The 25,698-nt window shown below is 35.4% G+C and overlaps 1 protein-coding gene across 1 annotated transcript in view; it reads left to right on the top strand.

The window, feature by feature from the left end:
• Window positions 1-25,468, top strand: part of LOC136843749 (pancreatic triacylglycerol lipase-like) — a 110,598-nt gene extending 85,130 nt beyond the window's left edge. The window contains exons 2-11 of the mRNA XM_067112406.1: window positions 13,536-13,796; window positions 18,449-18,732; window positions 19,073-19,286; window positions 19,966-20,130; window positions 20,319-20,453; window positions 21,948-22,078; window positions 22,249-22,384; window positions 22,840-22,966; window positions 23,578-23,781; window positions 24,237-25,468. Coding sequence (XP_066968507.1) covers window positions 13,607-13,796; window positions 18,449-18,732; window positions 19,073-19,286; window positions 19,966-20,130; window positions 20,319-20,453; window positions 21,948-22,078; window positions 22,249-22,384; window positions 22,840-22,966; window positions 23,578-23,781; window positions 24,237-24,471 — 1,821 coding nt within the window. The 5' untranslated portion in view covers window positions 13,536-13,606 and the 3' untranslated portion in view covers window positions 24,472-25,468. The remainder of the gene's footprint in view (window positions 1-13,535; window positions 13,797-18,448; window positions 18,733-19,072; window positions 19,287-19,965; window positions 20,131-20,318; window positions 20,454-21,947; window positions 22,079-22,248; window positions 22,385-22,839; window positions 22,967-23,577; window positions 23,782-24,236) is intronic.
• The last annotated feature ends 230 nt before the right edge of the window (window positions 25,469-25,698 follow it).

Here is a 25,698-nt window from a genome sequence, read left to right as displayed (position 1 = left end):
ATGAATGTTTAGATGCTTGTAAAGTTTGATCCAAGAGTCTGATTATCTACTAGATGAATAACTTGTTTCATATGCTTAAATCAGTTTCGACTCATAGTTTCTGAAAATGCAGGGCAAGATAAATTAGGTGCATCACTCCAATAGTCTTTCACTTGTCCATATATTATAGCCAGAAAGCAAAAGACCCAGAAAATTGTACATTTCCTCATTTTTACCTGAAATTCTGGTGTATTTTTGTCTTTTTTTGGCATACCTATTGTCTCACATACCAAATGAGTTAGCATATTGATGAACACCCTATCAAAAACGAAACCACCCATTCAGATACCCCTGCATGTTTTGAGCATTTTTCTGAAAGCAAATTCTTTGAACCTTTCTTTCCGTCTTGAGTGAGGTCAGGCAGAGGGGTAATATGGGCATGTTTCCACATTGGCAGATGTCTTCTTTTCTTGTTAGTTGGATCCAGAATAGTCTCTTCTTCAAAGTCGCCATCAACCTCTCCAACAATTTCCTGTGGCAGCATTTCATTGTGCTCCAGAGACTGGTCATCCATTAGTTTCACATTGTGACCATCACTACCAGCTGGTATTCCTGTTATGGCAATTTTAACATCACCCCCTATGTCTTCAGTACCATCAACAGTATCTCTCAGGAACTTCTGAGGATTGATTCTTAGCCATAAAACGTTCTGCTCTTCATATTGTTTACCTATAAATTTGATTTGAAACAATGTAGGTGAATATACCATAATAAGGAGAAGTATATTATAAAACTTGAACAGAAAGAAATGCTTCATAGGAAATATCACTGGTAGCTAAGCTACCTACAGTACATTTGCCCAATGACTACATTTGTAGTCATCAAAATTCAAACTCACCAAAAATGTAGATGGATATAACTATTGAGACGTTTACTGCTTTATCCTCTTTCTACATCATTTAGGATGACGCTGAATGAGTGGTATGCCTAAAAGTCAATTTATTTCTGAATTGCACAGGCTGAAATAAGATGCGGTAGCGACATTGAATAAACTCTAGAATATCACATTTTTTCCGGCGGAGAATTAAGACTTGGAAAAAAAATTATGCCATTTTATGTAGAATACACTCTAAAATATAGATTCCTGAGAATAATTAGCAAGATGTATTCTTATAATTATGACAATTTTTTTAATTCAAGGCTACAAATGTAGTCATTGGGTTTCCTGGGTTAACGAATAAAGGCAGCTGCTGTTATTAGGTGAAGATGGCCCTGAGTGGGTATTGACTGAAACATCGACTGTCTCTTGACTTTATTACAATCGGTCACTGAAAAATGAACATACCAAAAATATTCACAGTAGTGACAATTCTGCATTTTTAGTTAAATGAAAACTCTTTAACACTAAGACAGGTAAATCCCTTAACTTTACATTGTCAATTTCTCATTCATTACCACAACAATTAAATAACTGTAGTTGCACATAGAATCTTTTAAGGAATATACATTAAGCATTACCATACTCTTCAATGAATGAAAATGTTATGAGAGAGCTCTACCCATCCGTTATCCCAGCCCATAGCACGTTTCACCCTAGTCTAACCCCTTACGACCTCTTATGCGTTCATTATCAAATTATAACGATCTCTTAGCAAAATAACCCATAACGATTTTTTAATTAACAAACAATACCCTTTTTACTTACCAAATCGTTTGCTTTCCCACTGTTAGGACCTTCTGTCTCTGTTCCCTCATGGCCTGCTGACTTCATACATTCCTGAAGTGTGAATGCTGTTTTTAAATTTATGCACGTGACCTCTAACGATAGCCTACTCGGCAAACGAGTTCTGTATTTTCATCATATCTACTGCTCTGCTGTTATTAATTGGTATTCATCAGCAGCAAACCCCCTTAGTCTATAAATTTCAGTACACAACGACGCTCACCTCCTAAATCACTTAATTTCCTCCGAAGTCACTCAAGTCGACTGCTCCCCTTCGCGGCTGCTTTCAAAAAGGCGGACTTTCCTTCTTCCCACACAGTTGAGTGGGCAGTTGGGGAAAATGGGCCAATGGTTCCTTTTTTTGTTCGTCTTAGAGAGGGGAAGGAAAAAGGTAAAGCGTCCCAAATCATCCTTATAGAGTCCAACAAAGGAACCTGCTCATTTGTAATTTTTTTTATTTTTTTTTTTTTATTTACTTTGAGATGGGAAAAGACCATGCACTTATATCAAGTGACCCGAAATTCAGTTACTAATTTTTCCTTTGCCACGAAAATGGCCGTTTACGACCGCGCTACGAACATAGTTGTTTACAGTCGCGCAGAGGGAAAAATGCCCGACTTTTCCCGCGTCTACATTAGCAAACAATTTCAGTCACAGAAACAAATACGTTGAATATATAATGTACAGAAATTTTAGTATTGACCGTATCGGTAAGATTGTCGAGGAAACAAAATGTATGGAAAGGGGCAAGCAGGCGTATAATTAGGGTCATCTTACAAAAAAGTAAGTGGTTTTAAACACATCCTTCTTATGGAGATCTGTCAGATTAAATTAAGCTCTAGACGCTAATGTATTCTGAGAGATTTGACGCTCAGAAGAGTTGGTGGTTTTTCAAGGGACACATAAATTACCTGCGGTGATAAAGAAATACCTGAGCAGCACGAATTACGTCATACCCCTCTATTGTCGTTTATGTACTTTGATTGAATATAGCCTCGTGGAATATAGCCTATGTTTCTGCATAAAACTGTGAAAGATGAGAAAGCCATTTTTCTGTCACCTCATACACCCAAATCAAGATCAAAAGACCAGTCAAGGGCTTAGAATCCTTTGTAAAATCGGTATTTCCGAATCCCACGGCAACTTTTATGTTCATGACCTAAAATAGCCATATGCCAGTTACCCAAGGGTAGCCAGTTTCACCTAGCTTTACCTCACTGTTTATTCTTGTCTTACGAATATGGATATGAAATATCTTTAAAAAATGCCTAGTCAAAATAATACACACATCTTTCAACATCGAATTATCATACACCCAAGATACTGTAGATACTAAGTACGTCAGTGCCGGCCAGGATTCGAACCATGGTCTGGTTTAGAAACAACGATAGACAGTGACTTTGACCACCCTGCTATTAAGTGTTTAAGTGGCAAAAATTTATGTAAATATAAACATACACACACATATACATATATACTGTACATACATACATACATATATATATATATATATATATATATATATATATATATATATATATATATATATATATATATATATATATATATATATATATATATATATATATATATATATATATAATGTGCAATTTTTGTTATACATGAAAGGTACAAGTCACGCTGATTGCTAGCCTTTCACACACACACACACACACACACACACACACACACACACACACACACACACACACACACACACACACACATATATATATATATATATATATATATATATATATATATATATGTGTGTGTGTGTGTGTGTGTGTGTGTGTGTGTGTGTGTTGTGTGTGTGTATGTATACATATATGTATGCATGCATGTATGTGTATGCATGTACCTGTCTGCTTTTGTGCTGGTATATCACATAACGAAATTGAAATAAGTGTTTCACTTCAAATATACCAGTTTGCAGTTGTAAGGAAACCCAGAGGTAAATTATTTGCATGTCTATGGAAGGTTTGCGGTTCACTATAGCCACCATCGTATTTTTGAATGATAAAAACCGCCAGTGTGTATGATGATGGCAATAAATTTTATTACTGTTAATACTTGAAGAGTTACTCAGAGGCGTTAACTTATCTTATCAACAGCATGAATGCAGAGTAAATGATTTGTTTTTTCTTGCAAACAGACCATAACACTGCACCAAACATTTCTTTAAATTTTAAACGTATTAAAAGCGCTTGGTTGCTTTGAACCACTGACTGCAAAGTTCTACAAGACTTTAAAGTACATCCTTCGTATATGCACATTTTTTACGTCTACAACCTAATGAGAAAATAAATTAAAAGATAGTAAGGTGAAAATATGTAGAAATTAGTGATCACTATAAAAAAAAATGCTTTCGATCAAACAGGAAAAGTTGAAATTTTGATCCATCGTGTACGACTTAAAAATATAACACTGGCTTATCTGATAAAATATTTTTTGCTCAAATTTCTTGTAGAGGTACTGTTTATAGGCCTTATATACTCAATGCGGTTTGAGAACGGTAAGTTGGTTAAGGGAAGATGCATCCAAACTAGACAAAACTGGTTCAAGCTATGGTTTCATTTTACAAGGTTCACAGGAGCCCAATTATGCACAAGATAATGAGGAAAAGCTAGTTAATAGCCTGTTAAAGATATATATCAGTTGTGGGTAAAGGATTATAAGAAGCAATACATCATATGAAAAAGAAAAGAATATAGCAACAAAATCATGCATGGAGAAACGAGATCAAATGCAGTAAAAGGAAAGAGAAATGGATAATGAAGAAGTAGGAAAATCTATTAAGAAATGCTCTCGGACCTCCAGTATTAGAAGTTTGGAAATTGTTAACGTCAACGCTCCAAGAAATTTCCCTGTTAAGGTGTTAAAGAGTATATAATATGCAATAAACATTTTGATATAAAATAAAACACTAATAAAAGTAACGCAATTATTCTAGTTTTTCCATGGCCCAGTTTATTAGTATTTTGTGTCAGTTCTAGAACTTTACACATATCTAAATACTAAGTAAATATCTCAGATAACAATAAAATGATGAGAGTAATTCATTCGTTTTGTCTCTTATTCTCGCATTCAGTTTTTCTGTCTTTTCTTGCCAGTTTTTGGACACTGCATACAATAGAAAGATGATAAATAGACGCTTTCTGGAAGCTTTTTTCCTTCGGTGAAATCTAATTTCCAATACCGATTCAACGGTGTCCTTGGGATTTTAAATAGCGCTTGAATTTCTTTTACAGACCCATGTGGTCACTTGGAAGAATGCTTTGTGAAATTCCTGTATTTATTTTTGTCTGTATCTGCCACATTATTTCCCAAAATTTTCGCTCATGGGTTTTCCAACAGGGGGTGGAAACAAAATGTTTATTAATGTTTATGGCTATGATATTTATTTGTGAATTTAATTGTTGAGCAAAACGTCAGTTAGCTGCGGAAACATGAAAAATTTTTCCATATACTTTGATGAAAATTTACACATAAAAGTATTTAAATTCCGACAAAATTAATCAAACTTTATGGTAACCGTTCAATAGAAGGATGTCAGTCAGGAGGAATATGAGAAGCTTACAAAAATTTCCGAGACATTATTATTACTGAGATAACTTTCGACACGGTATTATTATTATTATTATTATTATTATTATTATTATTATTATTATTATTATTATTATTATTATTATTATTATTATTATTACAAACATGTTATATTTCAGTGACAAAGAGGAGGTTTATCTTAAACTATTATCGTTAACCATCAAAATGGACATATATTCAAGGAACAACACCGAAGAAACTTCACAGAACGGAATGTACATATACGAAAAAGCATTGAAGAACAAGAGTAGAGAAATTAGGCAGAGAGCTGTGTATAATAACACATAACAATAAATATAATTCAGTACGCATTTCTAATAACAAAGAAGTACGAACTAAAATGTGTAACTTATTAATAAAAGCTGGGAATAAAAATGTAAATGATAAAATATGTAAAAAGATAAATGAACAGAAGAAAATCAACTTACCTGAGTGTACTCTCAGCAAAGCGAAGCAACCTCAAGATTGCGGATGCTTATGTGACAGAGACTGTCAAAGCACAAGGCTTGAGAACATCGTTTCCGCTCTCCCACACTGCGCAACGCAACTGAATTTGGTACCTAGGATCAACCATTTTCGTAAAATTTAGCATCACCGCTCTCGTTAAGTATGTAGGACAAAATGGACAGAAGGATATGCAGATTTTCCCAAGCTTCTTCAACAGCGTCTCAGAATAAATCATGAATAACTGTCACGTTTAACATTATATTACTTGAAATAGTAGGTGCAACAGGATCGGATTTATGAAATCTAGGCTTTCAAGTCAAGCACTGGGCACTTTCGGTGCTTAAGACAGCGAAAACAGGGAGTTGGAGTGGGTTGGACAGCAGGATAAAGATATTCAGAAAGCAAGGGAAATGAAGTACAAAGCTCTTAAGGTGGAACTGGGAGAAAACCCATTGGGTGCACTCACAGTAGAAGTAACAGTAAGAGGTGTTGGACAGCAAGAGTGAAAGAAGGAAGCAGGAATGGAGATAAAGTAAAAGGCTACAAAGTGGGTGCAACGAGAGCTGACGAGACGCCAGAAACATCCTTTTAGCAACGAAGGAAAGCTGCAAAAATTTTTTAGCAATGAAGGAACACTGCAAAACATCCTTTTAGCAATGAAGGGATGCTGTAAACATCCTTTTCGCAATGGTGAGATCATGCATCACCTCTGAAGAATGAACGGATGTTGCAGACATCCTTTTTGCAATGAAAAGACGCTGCAAACACCCTTTTTATAACAGAGGGACGATGGTGCAAAGATCCGTTTAGAAATGAAGGGACGCTGCAAACATACTTCTGACAATGAAGGGATGCTGCAAACACCATTCTAGCAATGAAGAGACATCCTTTTAGCAATGAAGGATGATGCAAACATCTTTTTTGCAATGAAAGGACTCTGCAAATATCTTTTTAATGAAGAAGGGAAGGGGCTGTAAAATTTCTTTAAACATTTCAGGGATGGTGCAAACATCCACTTAGCAATGAAGGGATGTTACAAACACCCTTTTAGCAATGAAAGGAAGTTGCAAACACCCTCTTAGCAAAGCAGGGACACGATAAACATCCTTTTAATAATGATAAAGGGACGATGCTGTGAACATCCTCTTAATAATAAAGGGACGGCACTGCAAACATCCATTTGGAGAAGAAGGGACATTTAAACATCCCTATAGCAATGAAGGGATGATGCAAACATCATTTTAGCAAAGAACGAATGCTGCTTACATCCTTTTAGCAATGAGGGGACGCTGCAGAGATCCTTTTAATGAAGAAAGGACGCTGCGGACATCCTTTTATGAATGAAGAGATGCTGAAAACATCCTTTTAACAATAAAAGGACGCCACAGACTTCCTTTTAGCAATGAAGGGATGTTGCAAACTTCTTTTCAGCAATGAAGGGGTACTGGAAGCACCCTTTTAGCAATAAAGGGATGCTGCAAACATCCTTTAAGCAATGAAGGGACGCTGCAAACATCCTTTTAGCAACGAAGGGATGCTGCAAGCATCCTTTTAGCAATGAAGGAATGCTGCCAACATCCTTTTAGCAATGAAGGGATGCTGCAAACATCCTTTTTGCATTAAAAGGACGCTGCAAAATCCTATAAATAATGAAGGGACGATGGTGCAAAGTTATTTTAGCAATACTCGGACACTGCAAACATTCTTTTAAAAATGAAGGGACACTGCAAACATTCTTTTAAAAATGAAGGGACACTACAAACATTCTTTTAGCGAAGGAGGGACACTATAAACATCCTTTTGATAATTAAAGGACTCTGCAAACAACCTTTTAGCAATGAATGGAAGCTGCACACATCCTTGTAACAATGAAGAAACTGTGCAAACATCCTTCTAGCTGTGGAAGGCCACTGTAGAGATCCTTTTAGCCATGAAGAGAAGATGCAAACACCCTTTTATCAAAGAAAAGACGCTGAAAACATCCTTTTAGCAATGAGGGAACGCTACCAAAGGATGCTGCAACCATCCATTTAGCGATGAAAGGATGATGCAGATATCCTTTTAACAATAAGAGGATGGTGCAAATATCCTTTTAACAATGAAGGACACTTTAACCACCCTTTTGGCAACGAAGGGACTCTGCAAACAATCTTTTAGCAATGAAAGTACGTTGCAAATATCCTTCTGGCAATGAAAGATGGTGCAAACATCCTTTTAACAATGAAGGGACGCTGAAAACAACCTTTTAACAATGAAGAGATACTGCAAACATCTTTTTAACAATGAAGGTACGTTGCAAACACCCTTTCAGCAATGAAGGTAAGCTGGAAATATCCTTTTATCAATGAAGAAATGCTGCAAACTCCCTTTTAACAATGAAGGGATGCTGTAAACATCTTTTTAGCAATGAAGGGACTCTGCAAACAACCTTTTAGCAATGAATAGATGCTGCAAACATCTTTTTAACACTGAAGGGATGCTACAAGCATCCTTTTAGCAATGAAGGGGCACTGCAAATATCCTTTGTAGCAGTGAAGAGATGCTGCAAACATCCTTTTAACAATGAGGGGACACTGCAAATATTCTTTCAACAATGGAGGGACGCTGTAAATATCCTTTTAGTTATGAAGGGATGCTGCAAACATCTTTTTAGCAATGAAGAGATGCTGCAAACATCCCATTAACAATGAAGGGACGCTGCAAATATCCTTTCAACAATGAAGGGACGCTGCAAATATCCTTTTAGCTATGAAGGGATGCTCCAAACATCTTTTTAGCAATGTAGAGAAAGAGCAAACATCCTTTTAACAATGAAGGGACGTTGCAAATATCCTTTTAACAATGAAGGGACGCTGCAATCATCTTTTTAGCAATGAAGAGATGCTGTAAACATCCTTTTAACAATGGAGGGAAGCTGCAAATTTTCTTTTAACAATGAGGGGATGCTAAAACACCTTTATGGTAACGACAGGACACTGCAAACTCCCTTTCAACAATGAACGGATGCTACAAATATCCTTTTAGTAACGAAGAGATGTTGCAAACATCCTACTATCAGTGATGGGATGCTGTAAGCATCCTTTTAGCAATGAAAGGACGCTGCAAATATTATTTTTATCAATGCTGGGACACTGCAAATATCCTTTTAACAATGAAGGAATGCTGCAAACATCCTTTTAGTAATGTAGTGACGCTGCAAACATTCTTTTAGCAAAGCAGGGACGCTACAGACATCCATTGAGCAATAAAGGGACGCTGCCAACATCCTTTTAATAACGAAAGGACGTTGGAAACATCCTTTAGTAATGTAGGAATGCTGCAAACATTTTTTTAGCAATGAAAGGACGCTGAAAACATTGTTTTAATAATACAATGACCCTGGAACCATCTTTAAGAAATGCAAGGACACTGCAAACATTCTTTTAGCAATGAGGAGACACTGCAAACTCCCTTTAGCAAGAAGGGCAATAGGCTTAGCACCTACTGTACATAATATGGAAAAAATAAGCTCCCTTATATATGGTATAATATGCGGGAAGCAGAATGTATGAGAGGTTTAGACAAATAACATGACAGCTGCTAGTCAGAACTGCTTTGTCATTCAATCATTTTCACCGCCGATGACGCCACAATGATTCCTATTGAGTTACATGTTCACTCAGACATCACATGTCGTAATATGCTTTTTATTTCTTTTTTTACATTTCCGTTAAATCTCACCACACCCACCATTCACCCGTTCCTCTTTCCTGTTCTTTTATGGATAAAATCATTTTCTCGCACTCATTCGTCCTCTCTCTCTCTCTCTCTCTCTCTCTCTCTCTCTCTCTCTCTCTCTCTCTCTCTCTCTCTTATTGTTGCTGAAATCTAGCACCTGCAATACTAATTTGATTGGCTGTGCAAAGATTTTATTGTGCAAGAGAGAGAGAGAGAGAGAGAGAGAGAGAGAGAGAGAGAGAGAGAGAGAGAGAGAGAGCTTATTTTGGTAGATTACTTTTCACAATATCTTTAACCTGAGTGCTGTGTATGTGAAATTAGGGAACATTTCAATACTAGTGAATAATTCATTCAGGAAATTTTTGTTTGCTACGATTTTCTCGTATGATACTGAGTTATTTTTGTTGTGAGTCGGATTCTAAAATAGTTCATTTACATTCTAACTAGTCCAGTGGTAGTCTAAACATATCATTACAATAATTATCCGGAAGTGAAACTGTAAGATTAGAAAAAATCTGGCTAGCATTCCTTTTTACAGTGTTTTCCCACTTGCACATATTGCCTTATACTTCAATGGGACTGAATTGAATTTAGGATACATTTCCTTACAGGGATCCAATTAGACTCTTTCCATTTTGAAATAAATTAGTTAGTATATTAAAATGACATTATTCCGTTCAGGAACAAAGCCTCAGCAGTCTGAAAACCTAGACATAGTAAAGGTTGGGGAAGGGGGCAGCATGAGGTGCGATAACGTTTTCCAACCCGGACAAAATCACATCTTTCTGCACCTCACGTTGCTTAATCAACAATTACATTTTTTATTGCTGTAATTATTATGTTTTCCCTTTTATGTATTGTATTATCATGAAGTAAAATGCTTTTCAGTTCAGTAAGAGTAGAATCTACATCATGCATACCTGCGTTATGCTGACTGTTTTTATCTGGCTTTAATTTTAAGTATCTATTCATGGAAAATAGTCAAGATTACGCTATCTACAAAATTATATTTTTCTGGTGGCTGCAGTTCATAAGTAATCTCAGTGAAACGTTGCAGTGTAGTTCCTGATTACGTTATACCTAAATTCGATAGGTTTCCGCTCTGGTTGTGGCAAACCGCACTGACACTCACATAAACGCTGTGTGTATATATCACACATAAACCCACGTATATATATATATATATATATATATATATATATATATATATATATATATATATATATATATATATATATATATATATATATATATATATATATATATATATATATATATATATATATCTACACACATACACACACACACACACACACACACATATATATATATATATATATATATATATATATATATATATATATATATATATATATATATATATATATATATATATATATATATATATATATATATATATATTATATATATATATATATATATATATATATATATATATATATATATATATATATATATATATATATATATATATATATATATATATATATATATATATATATATATATATATATATATATATATTTCTCTGAAGCATTTGCCATTCCTTGACTCCTTTTTCTTTGATGATCCATATTAACCATTTGGCTGTGAAACTGAGAAAAATTCCCAAACATTCAGGAAATTTCACAACTTGATGATAGCGCATGGTCATCTCTGAAATCATCCAACTTTGCAGCCCAAATGGTGTCATTTTTATGATTTGGCTTCCTGGCTGTGTAAATGAAGAATTCATCTGATGAGGCAACATGGAAAAAGTCAGCTTCATCCCAGTCTTCAAGAAATGAACCACAAAACCATGCATGGTCTTCTCTCTGTTGATGAGTGATGCTGGGCTTGCTGATAACATGAAATGGTTTGATACCAGATTTTTTCAACTCACGATATACAGCACTATAACTTCTCTTCTTTCCCCTTTTTGTTTCTAGTTCAAGCGCCAATTTACATAAAGACTTTCTTGGTCTATCCACTGCCTCAGCTATGATGTCTTTTGACTCCTGAGAAAGGACTTCAGGCCTTTCAAGATTCTCACTCTTTTTGCGATGACAGTCATATGGATTTTTGTTGCAGTGTCTTTTAAGAAAGGACTCATCTCTTCCAATGTATTTAGCTACCCAGGAGCGTGAAATGAAGGATGCTCCAGCATCCCTGGCCTCTCTGAAGGTTATAGCCTGGATTCGGTCAATCCATCAGATTTCCTCCGAGTTGTTAGCCATGGCTGTATCTAACTCTGTCTCTCAGTCTGAAAATACAAGAAATGTAAAATGAAAAATAGCTTAATAGAAACTTAAAATAATGTACTTGGAGATAGGCTATAGCAGAAAACTTCATAACTTTCCATTTGTTCTGTGGAGGGGTACTCTAATTTCAAAACACCAGGTATATATATATATAATATATTTATATACATATATATATATATATATATATATATATATATATATATATATATATATATATATATATATATATGTATTATATATATATATATATATATATATATATATATATATATATATATATATATATATATATATATATATATATATATATATATATATATATATATATGTATGTATATATAAGTTTAAATTAAAGGAATACAAATGATGTTCCGGTCGGGTTTATCTTGCGCTTTTGTGGCAAAAGGGGATATGACCAAACAGTTTCAGGTAGTGATGTGGGTAAATATCTTCGTAATATCTGTTTTTGGTTTCCCTGGTAACTGTACTTCATGTAGAACTGACAGTTCACAGACCAAATTTTCTATAAAAGACTTCTAAGTTCCAAAAAAATATACTTTGGACATTGTATAAGATAAACCTTCTCTGGTTTTTTTCAGGTTTCCAGATTCAAGTAAAATTATTTCCATTTGCGTCTCTTAATGTAAGACCAGTTGTCTATCGACCTTTTTCATCTCACAATCTTTGTCCTAGTTTTCCCAAATACTTCATAACTCTAACTTTTTCTGTCTTACTCTTCCGTTTCATTTCATTTCACTAAGTCTATACTGAAATGTGTTCAGTCACTGCACGACACTAGACTTGAACTTTTCAAAATTCTTCAGTCTAAAATACTTCTGTATCCTTTGTATTTTTATGTTGGCTCATTCTTCCTTAATCTTCTCTTGGCATCCTTCTCTCGCTTCCTCCTTATCAAACTCTTCCTTATCCAAATGAAAATATCTGTTCTTTATTCACCTGTTGCAACGCAGTAATGAACAAAGTTACCTCCAGCCTACACTTTCACACGTGGGGATTCATCAAGTTTTCGACGAATCCTTATGGTAAAAGTCTAGTCTGGAGGTAGGTATTTATTACTGTGATTGGGGCACCTGCGCTGCTGTATTTGAGGCTGCTGGGTTATCTCAGGTGTCACTTTTACCTGGCGTAGGCCGGGTGGTTATTATGTCATAATTTCTCAAAGCCTGGGCTGGCTCATTACCTCTGGATTCAGGCCTTTCACAATCTTCAGTTTTAATTGATGGTCATGGGCATCTTTTATTTATTTGAATTATTTTTTCTTGAGATATCATTTATTCATTTATTTATCCACTAGTAATAAAATACACCTGGTTTATATATTTCAAATTATTTTAAGAACATAATTATGGTCTTATCCATACATCACTATTTATTATAAAATTAAATCCATATCTACTACAATTTTTTCGTCATTTCTCTTTTATTCGTTTGTTCGTGTTCTGGTAATCTATTTAATGACTTTTTCCAGCAGAATCCTTGAGAATCTTCGCTAATCAAACAGTTAGTTTCATATGATATATAATATATGCAAACAAGCATAAACAATTTTTCGTTATAAGTAAATGACATACATTTCACGACACACAAGAAAGCATGAAAATCCTGTCATGAAATGAATGAGAAAAACTTCAATGAAAATTCTTTATTATAAGTAAAGGAGAAAACTCCAATGAGAATCTTTATCAAGAAGATAAATGAGTACACTTCAGCCTTTCCTACTAATGAATGAAAAGGCGTATTGGAAACAGCATGGCATTAGTGTTCTCTTTCTTTCTCAGGTTAAGGAGAAGAAGAGGAACGAGGCAGAAATCCTGGAGGAGGAGAAGGAGGAGGAGAACCAAAGAGCAAAATGAAAAGTTTTTGGCGCTTGCTCCTCCTTGTGGTCGTAGCGACGGTAGCGCAGGAGAGTGAACAAGGACTCCTGAAGGGGATGGTGTCCAGCCTCCGGAATTTCCCCGTCATAGGAAACGTCTTCAGGGCATCGGTGGATCCCATGTACAGGCCCATACTCAATCACTTTCAGCCAGAGATCGGTGACAGTAAGTAGATGATAGATAAGTCCTAAACATATTTCGAATCTACTTGTCACTTTTTACCAGATACGTATGCCATTGTTATAACAACCATAATGGCCTCTTAACTTCTCGAAATCTTCACACTTTTTGGATACGATTATTGCTACATAACCTGTGGTTCAAAAACAAGAACATGTGTAATATGGTGTCATTCTGATGTACGTAGCAGGATTCGAGGCCGCATCCACAGGACCAGAACGAGGTCACGTTGCCGACCTGGCTAAAGTGTATCCAAAAAGTGGGATGAATTCGAGAAGTTAAGTGGGCATTGTGATTATTGCAATTACAGTCCTAAACTGTTTGCTTTATCTTGTATAAAGTATGGGGAAATAATGAAATGTTCTAATTATAGGTACTTGAAGCAATACTTTCACTGACTATGTGGAAAGGTAGATAATGAATGAATGAATGAATAGAAGCATGTTAATTCATCGCAACATGACACATTGTGGGATTCTGTCATCCCTGCAATTTCCCCTTTAGATTCTTTTCCTCACGAAGCTTTGGTAGTATAGCTTAGCAAAGAAAAGCAGAACTTCGACAAAAATAAATTTTAAAAATCTCACTGGCGCAGAATCCATTCCTCTTCTTCTTGAGCTTGGTAGGGGCCATCATATTTTCATCGAATATTTGGTTAAAATTGGTACAGTGGTGGTGTTCTTATTGAGGCAAAATATGGATGGAACACTGTCCATTATTTGTATTTAAATGTTTAATGAAAACAGAGACTAAAAGTCTCCCTTGGAATGACAGTGCTACAATGTATTTGGAGACAAAATCGCAGTCAGAGAGATTTGATTTATACCTAAAAAACTAAAATTATTATACAAAGGCTTTGCTTTAAAACTTCTAATCTAGGATGAGAAGTATATTTTAAATTTAACTAGTAACTACATAACATTGAGAATCTGTAATAACCCAAAGCTCTTATCGATGGTTATTTCAGAGCATGATTGATGGGTATCTGCAAAGTAAGTTTTTGTTTAAAGGACTCTTACGAATAATGTCCTCCTCTTTCAAGCAAAAACAAAAAGTCTTGCCCATAATGGATCTATCCATCTTATATTTTCAGAAGAAGAAGATTTGCTCTAATAACAAATGTTGAAATTATGCAAGAAGAATATTCCGAGCTTTTTGGTGTTTCTCAAATTCTGTGCAAGTACTTAGTTATCTGCACTTGATTTCGTTCTTCCTTATCGGTCTTACCCGTATGTCAAAGTACTTCTCTATTTTTTTATTTTTTTATTTACGTTTATATACGAAAGCTACCATGCTAAGAATATAAAATAATAATAATAATAATAATAATAATAATAATAATAATAATAATAATAATAATAATAATAATAATAATAATAATAATAATAATAATACCCGAATACATTCCATTTAATCTTGAAAAAATGGATGTCTGTATTTTACGAATGTAAATTAGCTGACGCAATACACGTGATGAAAGTAATAATTATTTTCTTAACTTCCTCTCAGGCGAGTTGTTCGAGAATTAATTAGTGAAAACCTTGGGAACGTCTTAATTAAGAGAGAGAGAGAGAGAGAGAGAGAGAGAGAGAGAGAGAGAGAGAGAGAGAGAGAGAGAGAGAGAGAGAGAGAAGCTTCTAGGTTTTTTTCCAATCCAAGCGTTCAGCTGAACATTCCCACAATATGTTTACTTCATACCTCTTCGTTGATCTTTTATCTAGATGACATGATACTATACCGAAAACCACATGTCCTTTACATACCTGTAATAGGCATGTGGCAGCCCTGAATACCATACTACATATTCACACACACACATGGGCGTGAACTGACAGAGAGAGAGAGAGAGAGAGAGAGAGAGAGAGAGAGAGAGAGAGAGAGAGAGAGAGGTTATCAGAAGGATGCCCTTCATGTACGTCGATTTTCTTTTTTTATTCGTCACGCTTACTAATGTAAGATTTACTTATTTTTCTAGTTCAATTAAATAAGTTCAATAGAATGTTGTACTAGCGGGTCAGAACTTTTTCATCTTGACGCAGCCACCCCTATATCCGTTCTCTCTGTTGCGTTCCATTCTCTTCAATTTTATGGCAAGGTTAGGTAAACGTAACTGCTTGGTTATAAAACAGAAATGTCGGCGACAGTTGCATGGTACTCTTTCTGAGTACTGTAGTATGTGTATTCATTGCATATTGTTCTTCTCATACTAGTTTGACGATAGAGACAATTTAAATGCAAATCAAACGCGAGCTATGATATAGAGCCATCATGATTTTAAAGGCATTTTTACCTGACAGAGATGCATCTGAAACAGTGTTCATTCATAGAACCTATGCTTTTGACCCGTTCATCTCTTTTTCACCAATTTGGTTTCATTAATGATGACGGCATCATTTTCCTAAAAACGTAAAAATACCAAAATTTAGATTTATTGATTTGCATAGTTATGGAATTATTTTATGCCGTATGTTTAGTGGGGCGTCGGTGCCATGAGACCCCGTTATAAATCGGTGATCATTGCTACCTTATGATTGAAAGCATTTGCATCAAATTTTTACCATTTATTAAACAACTAATAAAAAAATACATTCGTAAAGACATCATAAAATTAGACCTCGAAGTTTATAGATTTTATATTTAAAAAAATACTGATGTAATTTTTCATAAATAATGTACAAAAAATAGTTGCACAGCAAAAACATTTTTCCTTACGTCAAATTAAAGATATATAGTTATAATAAATGCTGCAAGTTTAATTGAATTTGGTTCATTCTTCTTCGGGATACACTTTATGTTCTAAAAAAAGTAAGTTTTGAGAAAATGGCGAAAAAATGCTTATTTTGTAATAACTATGAAACTATGATAGTTGGAAAGCTGATTTTTGCAGAAAAAAAGTATTTATCCATATAAGAAACATCCTCTGAAATTTAAAACATAATCAGATGAAAATAAACGTGCTTCCTGCTTGGTTCCTCTTAGGTGATTGACATCCGTGACATTTTTCCATTGGAAACTTCACTTTTGTTCCAATTTCTTTTGTCTTTTCAGTTCTCATAGTGCATATAGTTTTTATATAGTTATCTTATAATACACCTCTTCTTTGCTCCTATTATGAAATAAAAACTGTACTCAGAAACTCACTAAAAATCCGGGCATGGCATGACTCACGAAGTAGCCTACACTGTGGCACTACGTGACGCACCCAAAGGAAATGTTGCCATGTACTTACATATTTTTTTCATTCGTGAATGGACACCCCGTGAAAATATCGTGAAAAAATAAAACATTATATTAATTCTATTTTTCCATTTGTACAAAAAAATACAGATTGTTTCACTTACGATAACAAATTTCATATACGTGAATGGTGACGAGGAAGATTGCTATTCATTTGCATATGTCTTTGTATCTGTATGTAGGGTGTTGATTTACGCATCGTGGTTCTTTTACCTCAAATAATTAAAGAAATGCAAAGTTTTACAAATAAGTCAAGGAATACAAAACATTATAGGTAAATTGTTTAGAGCATTACATGTGTGGTGCCATTTTGACAAGTGCCGAGAGGGACGCGAATTTTGAACGAGTTACTCTGATCTCCCGTTTTCTTCGATGCTATCACTAATTATTTTAGCGGGTAACGCACGTATATCCATAATTTCGAGCAGAACGTGATTAGAAAATATTTTTCAAGTTTTGCGACAATTTGTCGCTCACGGGTTTTGGGGGTGGGGGTGGGGTGGGTGGGGATAAATGCGATTAACAAAATTGTCAATTAACCAATCTAATTTTTTTTGAGCAATAACACCTCAGGATATGTTTACTGAGACACCAAAAAGTCCAAAACTGTCAATAACTCGATTTTGATCATTTCTTGAAATCGAAGATCGGTACGCTTCTTACTTTTGTGTGGCTTCTTCCCATTTTTAGCCACACCTTTGTTTTTATAAAATAGATAGACTTGCCTCGTTTGCCGAGACCTTCTGACCTGTCAATCCCTGACTCGTCGATTTCACTTTCTTTTCCTGACTGCACCTGTGAATCCTCTTTCTCCCTTTGGCTTTGCATCAATGACGAAATATGATGGCCGGTTACTTGGGAATCAAGATATGAATACAATTATTGATGTGACAAAGAAAATAAGAATCTATGAACAGTCAAATTTCTGATATAGATTGTGGAATGAAAAGTATTAGACAAAGACTAATGCTATCAATGACTAGATATTCCTTTTTTGTAACTTGCAGACATATTTCCCCATGTCTGCTCATGTTAGTTTTCTGTTAGTGTCTTGTCCCTGAGACATTAATGTAGACCAATCATCAGTTATACACTATTATTCATAAAGCCGGGATTCGAAATGCAGGTGTAGAGTTTTGTCGGAATCTACCCCTTATAAATTTCTAATTTCCACAGATAAGTATCTGTAATAAAGCCTTGAATAGAAATGTGCGTTAAATTTCATGCAAAAAAAAATTATGGAAAGCACGCTTACTTTATTTGAACAATATAATGAACTCTGCAGAGAACTAACCAGTTGAAAAAGAAATATAACGAAGTTTTTACGATACCACTTTAAATAACAAAGATTACACCTAGAATAATGTAAACTGATCCCAGTTCCCATACTCTACATCCAGGGGAAGGCGAGAGCGGAAGCACTGAAGTCTGTTTCGGTGAGATCGGTTGCATTTACAACGACATTGAATTCTTCCATCCAATCCATAGACCCATAAATCTTCCACCCAACAGCCGGGAAGAAATCAACACGCTCTTCACCCTGGTCACGCGAGAAAACACGAAAGGAACAGTGATCGAAGCTCTGGACGTCACGAAAGTCCTCAACACGACATTCAGCTCGGCAAGAAAAACCAAGATCCTCATTCATGGATTTCTGGATAGCAACGGCGTTACCTGGATGCTAGTAAGGATGACTCGGTTTTAGCATCTTAAGGTATATTTTATCATTCACATGAAAGAGTTTTATTTGTTCTCTTAATCAAAAATAGAATGCAAAAATTGCCGTTGTTAACTGGGACAGCCTGCATAATGTTTAATGTTGCCAGAGGTTTATGAGAAGGTACTAAATTACGTTAAAAATAAATATAATTGTGCCAGATTAAAAAAAAAAGGTAGACATTGTATGCAACCATATACCACTGATATTTAGGTCAACATTTAATTCAGCAAGAACTTATGAACAACGAATGTGAATAGAAAAACGGACACCGATTCATTCCTAAAAGGTAAAACTTACTAAACAGGACATGATGCGGGCATTACTTCTACACGATGATCTTAACGTCTTCATGGTAGACTGGTCTGGGGGTTCCCGAGCTCTCTACGCACAAGCAACTGCAAACATTCGTGTGGTGGGTCTAGAAGTGGCTCACCTTGTCAACTGGCTCAAAGACAAGGCTGGACTTCAGCCCAAGGATGTGCACATCATCGGACACTCCCTGGGCGCCCATACTGCTGGTAAGGAGAAACGCGATCAATAAGTTCATCTGGGAATTCACTGAAATAACAAATTCCATTTTCATAATAGATATTTTAAACCCTTGCAAGGAACGTTCTATTTCAGGTGGACAGTAGAGGTGAACATGAGGTCATCTTCATACTGAATTTCACTTTTTGATAAATGGTTTGCATAAAGAATTTTATTTTTCCATTCCTTAATAAATCATAGCTTCTTACTCCAACGAACGAGTTCTATAAAGCAGAATCTGTTGTCAAGTACATTAGAATGATAAGTTATTCTCTCCTCATCTTTGCATTTGGTTATTAACCGAAATTAATATTTGGTATGGCTAATATTCATTCTTTCTTTACCATATGATACTCATGAGATCGAAAATTGCTCCGTAGCGCAGCAAAAAATGATTCAACTTCTTACAGGTAGATTATTTTTCATTGCTGGAGTACAATGATGGGCGAAATGACTCCTCGTAGTTGTTTAATCTGTGTGGATGATATGAGGTCCTGTTTCCTTCTATCTATTATAAGAACGCAGCAAAGAATTCACGTTAATATAGATGAATTGTAAATGACAATAATTCAATATTACATGAAATAATACCTTTATATTTTATCAATATACCAAAAACTTATGTGAAATGTAAAAATACGAAGACCCTCGCTCATGCTTTCACTGCAGGATATGCTGGTGAGAGGATCTCGGCACTTGGAAGAATTACGGGACTGGATCCAGCCGAGCCATTCTTCCAGTATATGCCACCAGTAGTTCGTTTGGACCCTACAGACGCAAAGTTTGTTGATGTGATTCACACTGATGTTGAATCCATCATATTCATTGCTCAAAGTATGTATCATGGTGCTTAAAAATCCCATTGGTGTATCGAACTTGAGTGATTATAAATAAACTTTGAACATTAAAGCTTATGATTCTTAGACGAAAATTGACTACTGAAGAGACATACTGTATAGAACCATGCTTATATGAATTAGTCTTTATATTACTAATCAATGCTTCTTTTTTTATGCTAATAGCCATTGGACTCGGGCTATGGCAACCCATAGGCCATATCGATTTTTATCCCAACGACGGACGAAAACAGCCCGGTTGCAATTCACTCTATCACGTTCCTTTCACAGCCCTTACGGACGGCTTAGATCTGTTTGAAGGTAAGTTTTCTGCAGGAAACGCTGTGTGGCTGAAATAGTCAGCAGTACATTTATCATCCTTATAATAATTTCCTTCTCCTTATTACGAATTTTGATAAAAAATCTAAATGGAAATAGTACTAACCTGCAAAATACACGGGGTTGCAAAATACATATACACCTGCAATGATTCTGTTTTCAAATGCTTATCTCATTGTATACACCTACTGTAGGTTGATGTGAGGAAGTATTTTGACACTTTTGCATATACGCTAACAACTCTAGTCTTTATGTGGGAAAGCCACCTCATAGTTAAATGGAAACTGACGGAAATATGCTTCTGCATCACAGTGATTATGTCACTGGGAATGAAAAGTGTGATTAATAACGCAATACTTCTGAGGGTGCGTCCATACGACAGCAAAACATGTCATAAGCATAAGTCGGTAACGTTGTGAATACAGGTCAGCGACTTATTGGTAGTCCTAACCAGTGCTTCATACGATTATCCAGTTGGTCAAAGATCTGTTGCCACCGAAGGTCGTTGACTTGTTTTAAACTTGTTTGCGATATATATGCTATAATTTGCCAACGTGAGTTTATGACATGTTTTACTGGCTTTTGCTACATGAAGGGGAGAAAATCACACGGAATGCCGATGTATAAGTTTCTGTCATTATAGTGTCATATATGCGTTGAAACAAAATTGAAGCAATACTAAAGACCATCATTCAATCATTTGCCAAACTGACTTTACTATGTATTCAATGAAAAAAAAAAAAAACGCACACAAAATTCTCACATGGATTTGGAAACTGGAGAGGAGGTATAGTTCTGTGGATTCTTATGTCAGCAGCAATAGTTAAATCTCGTGAATCCTGCTTTGGGACAATTCAAATGATTGTAACCTATCAGTATGGAATGATGCCTGTGCACTGCCTTCATTCCAATCAAATTAAAATTTATTAGTTTATAGCTACTCTCTGCTCATCAGAATGTCTTCTCAATGTCATCAGAAAAGATTTATATAGAAATACAGAAAATACCTTTTCATTTACGTTAATTTTATTTCCAGCAAATGTCAACAGAATTTTCACAAGAATCAATTCCACACCATTACCTATTATTGCACAGCTTGATCAGTTTATATATACACAGAAATATATAGATTTAAAGGGTGAATATGAATTGAAATAAATACCTGAATTACCTGGAAATATTCTATGCCTGTTAAGATCTATTATTTTACACCGAAAATGATGCCAATTATAATCTTTCCAAGAAATATGAACTTCAACAAATGATATTGCAGCATTTAAAAAAATGGTTTTATCAAACAGCAAATTCTTCGGTTTTGCATTTTTTCTTCACTATTTGGCTCAGTGAGTTACTAATTCAGACAGAAAAGTGAAAACTCTTATTTTAATTTTTTCTGATTTGCAAGAAGCCACATTCGTAACAGATTGTCCTGTAATAGGTTGTCCTGTTGAAAGCACTTTTTTTCTTTCTCCCCAGGTTTAGATTCAGCTCAGAAGGAAATCGTGGCCTGCAACCACAACAGAGCTCCCAAACTCTTCACGGATTCGATTCGGTCCAAATGCCCCTACATGGCATTCCAGTGTAATTCTTATCAGCAATATCTTAATGTAATTGTTCCGCTTTTTTCCATACGCACCCTTGGACTTGATAGCTTTAAAAGACCCCTTTTAGAGCCCTTCTCCAGTGAGATATATATAAATGCCTTAAGTTTAATCTGGCTAATTTATGAAATCCAATTAAGATTACTATAAACTTTTACCTTTTCAACATCCCGTAGGGCAACTGTCTGACGTGTGGTGAAGACGGCACTCGTTGCGCGCGCATGGGCTATCACGCGGACACTTGGACGGGTGCTGAAAACCATTCATACACCTCGTTCTACCTTTCGACTACTTCTGGACCAGACTATTGTGGTCAGTATTTCTAATAATTGTTGCATCCGTAGCGCATCTTGTTATTGATGATAATCTTTTTGCAACAGATCTTTTTGCAATAGATGTATTTCTTTTGGAAGGGTTGCCATGAACCTACAAAGAAAATTTAATCTTTTTTTAAGCAAAATACGTAGCTTCCCTTGCATTTAAATGACATAGAATACATTAAGAGCATATAGAGGTTGAATTTTCATTTGCTATTTTTGTGTTTAAGCAGCGCGAAATAATGTGAAACATCATGATATTGAAGCTTAAACTTATAAAGGACGCTACAGTATTGACAGAACTAGAAAATGTTGAAGGAAATAACCACCTAATATCCTTTGCCCATTGCTGTAAATCATGATAGTTGCTTGCAGATGTCTCTAGGCTTGGAATCTTTCCTGTTCGAAATAACTTGAGACATTAAATAACGCAAACGTTTCCACACACAGTATATCATTACCAACTCAAAATTAACCTCGGAGACCCGGACAAAATAGGAGGGCGTCTGCGCGGGAGACTCAAGGTGTCATTCTTTACCGAAGAAGGAAATATCAGAGACTTCGATCTGACTCCAGAGTAAGTTCTCTGTTCGTCAAGTTTCCAAGCCTGTTTTTCCTATACTTTAAATGAAGCGTGTGCTGCATACGCAGAAGTCTGTAGGAGCTGTAAAAACTTGCGCGTATGCTTTGATGAAGAGTAACTAATGAATCAAAACTATTATATGTGGAAGTTGTTTCACAGTGAGGCTACGAATCCTCTGGTAAAAGTCTTCCAATAGTGGACGTCCTAGAGACTGAAGATCATATTAATTTCCAAGTTTAAAGGTAGTTTACATTAACGAATATAATCCACGTCATAATATTTAATGCAAGTCACTTAAACTCTCCTTAATCACTGACTGAGTTACTGTATATCATACTCTTTTCATAGAATATGTCTTCTAATCCAGGTTTGTTCTTCATTGCTTTACTATCTTCTTCTCTTCTTCTTCTTCTTCTTCTTCTTCTTCTTCTTCTTCTTCTTCTTCTTCTTCTTCTTCTTCTATCCTATTTATTACTTTCTCTTCTTTTGGCTGTTCAGCTGCAATATTTCTGCTTCAATTATCACATGTCATTTAAAGTCTATGCCTTTATAGACCTTATCATTAATGACAGGTTAAAGCATCCTGAATACTTCTCATTTGCCAGTAACCCTGGAACCTTCGGTCGCGGGGAGTCCTACTCGTATATGCTGGAACACACTGAAGACCTGAGTTCCTCAACCGATGCATTAGTTCACTGGACTTACGAGACAGACGTTTTCAACCCTCTGAGCTACTGCGTCCTCTTCTGTGATCAGAGTCTTCCTATAGCTAAGCTCACGTTCACAAGCATAGATACAATACATATGGGGTAAGTGGTGAATTCAGCAAAGTTATTGCCTTTGACTTTTCTTTCCCCAAGAGCAACCAGGCCAAAAATTAATGCTTAGTAAATGATTTCACATAATTTCAACTTCAAAGCTGTAGAACGTTACTAATATTAACAAAGAATTCTGAGTATAATTGGGTTAAAATTTTCAAATTCTTTGTGGAAATAGCAATTTATCAAAATAAGTATGCCGATCTCTCTAAAAAAAAAAAAATTGTGAATACCACCAGTCTAATTTCTCAAAAAAGATTTCGCCTTCGTTGCCATAAGAACTAAAACTTCAATTGTCGTCTTCCATTATTTTCCATTCAGACTAAAAAAAAAAAAAAAAAAAAACCTAAAGGGCAAACTTGGTGACCTACTACATTTAAACAAACTGAATTCGCTTAAGGACAACTCAGTACTCTTAGGAGCAAAAATAATATTTTTTTTTTCAGAATTGATGAAAAAGAGGACAACGTCATCACAGGAACTCCTGAAGGAGTCAGCATGTGTCACCGGCAGGGAGAAGAGATCATCCGTGTTAAAAGTGAGGAAAGCGTCAGGGTTGTTTCGTCTCCTCTCTGCAAAGACATAGCGGAGGTCACTCCGATTTATAGTGTTAGAAACCAGACTCTGGAACTCCTCAATGCTGGCATTGATGTCTTGAACCATTACCTCAATAACAAGTGAAAGAGATTGCTGATCAGGCTTTAGTGACAATTCGGTAGTTATTTCTAATGTGATCTCAGTTAATGAACTAATAAGAATATAATTGAGAGCTTTCAGTGGGTTTAATCCTGATTGGGCAAACTCTCATGAGTTCAGTTTCTCCTCTGACTAGGAATGTTGACGAACTCTGATTGCTATTCGAGTCCTGCACAATACTAGTAAACCATTATCATATCAATACATTACTAAATTTTTACCGAAGGAATTGGATTTAAGAAAAAATATAAACATAAAACCACTATCCTAATATCAGATAGGAAGGAAAATGGTTCCAGTTCCTTAATATACGACGAAAACAAGCTCTCATAAGTATGAAAATAATATGTGAAACAAAAGGCTATTCGAAGTGACAGTGAAAAGAAGTTCTCTTTCTTCCTAACCACTTTCTTTCTACACGAATGCGGGCAGACATGAGAATATCAGAATGAAGAGACACGAAAAGTTATTTTGGATCTCGTATTATGAATTACGATGATTAATTACATACCTCGTGTACTTCAGACAGTTGCCACTTCACCATCTGTCCCATTCCATAAAACAAACGATTGCAATTGAACTCCAGTCCTATTTTGTTACTCTTGTGCATTCTCAGACAGTCTTGGTGATTATGTGTATATTTCCCCTATATTGTTGCATAATCTGAAACATAACACACAAAATTAATTTGGATATGTTTCAACATAATTTCAATACCGGAAAAATTTCATGTCTTTTACATGATTACTAACAAATCAAACCGTCCAATTTTTAGTTATATCTGATGAGACACAGGACAAGAAATCGAAAGAATTTCGATCTGCTTCTCTGTTGTACTGCTTCAACACAAAGGCCTAATTTCAGTGAAGAATTGTTCAGTTTCTGGAGTCAAAGGCTAGCGATACGCATAACCCAGTATCTTCCCTTAGCCAAGGCCCGGAGTGAACAAGAACAGGGAGGAAAGAGGCGACAGGCCCACCCTTTGAAAGATGCAACAGTAGAGAGAGTAAAATGTAGCAGTCACTATTCCACCACCACGTTAACAGAGTTGACTGTAAAAAAATGGTGCCTTGAAAGAGTTCAAGGGAACTGCAGCTGCAACAACGTCTTATGATAGACAGAAAGATTACCAGGATTCGCTGTCGAAAGGGATACAAAGAATGAGAACAATACTATCAACAGCAGTGAAAAGTCATTTTTGTCTTCTTCGTT

The sequence above is a fragment of the Macrobrachium rosenbergii genome, chromosome 12, assembly GCF_040412425.1.
Source record: "Macrobrachium rosenbergii isolate ZJJX-2024 chromosome 12, ASM4041242v1, whole genome shotgun sequence".
Taxonomy (NCBI): Eukaryota; Metazoa; Arthropoda; class Malacostraca; order Decapoda; family Palaemonidae; genus Macrobrachium; species Macrobrachium rosenbergii.
This window is presented reverse-complemented; position numbering and strand designations above follow the sequence as displayed.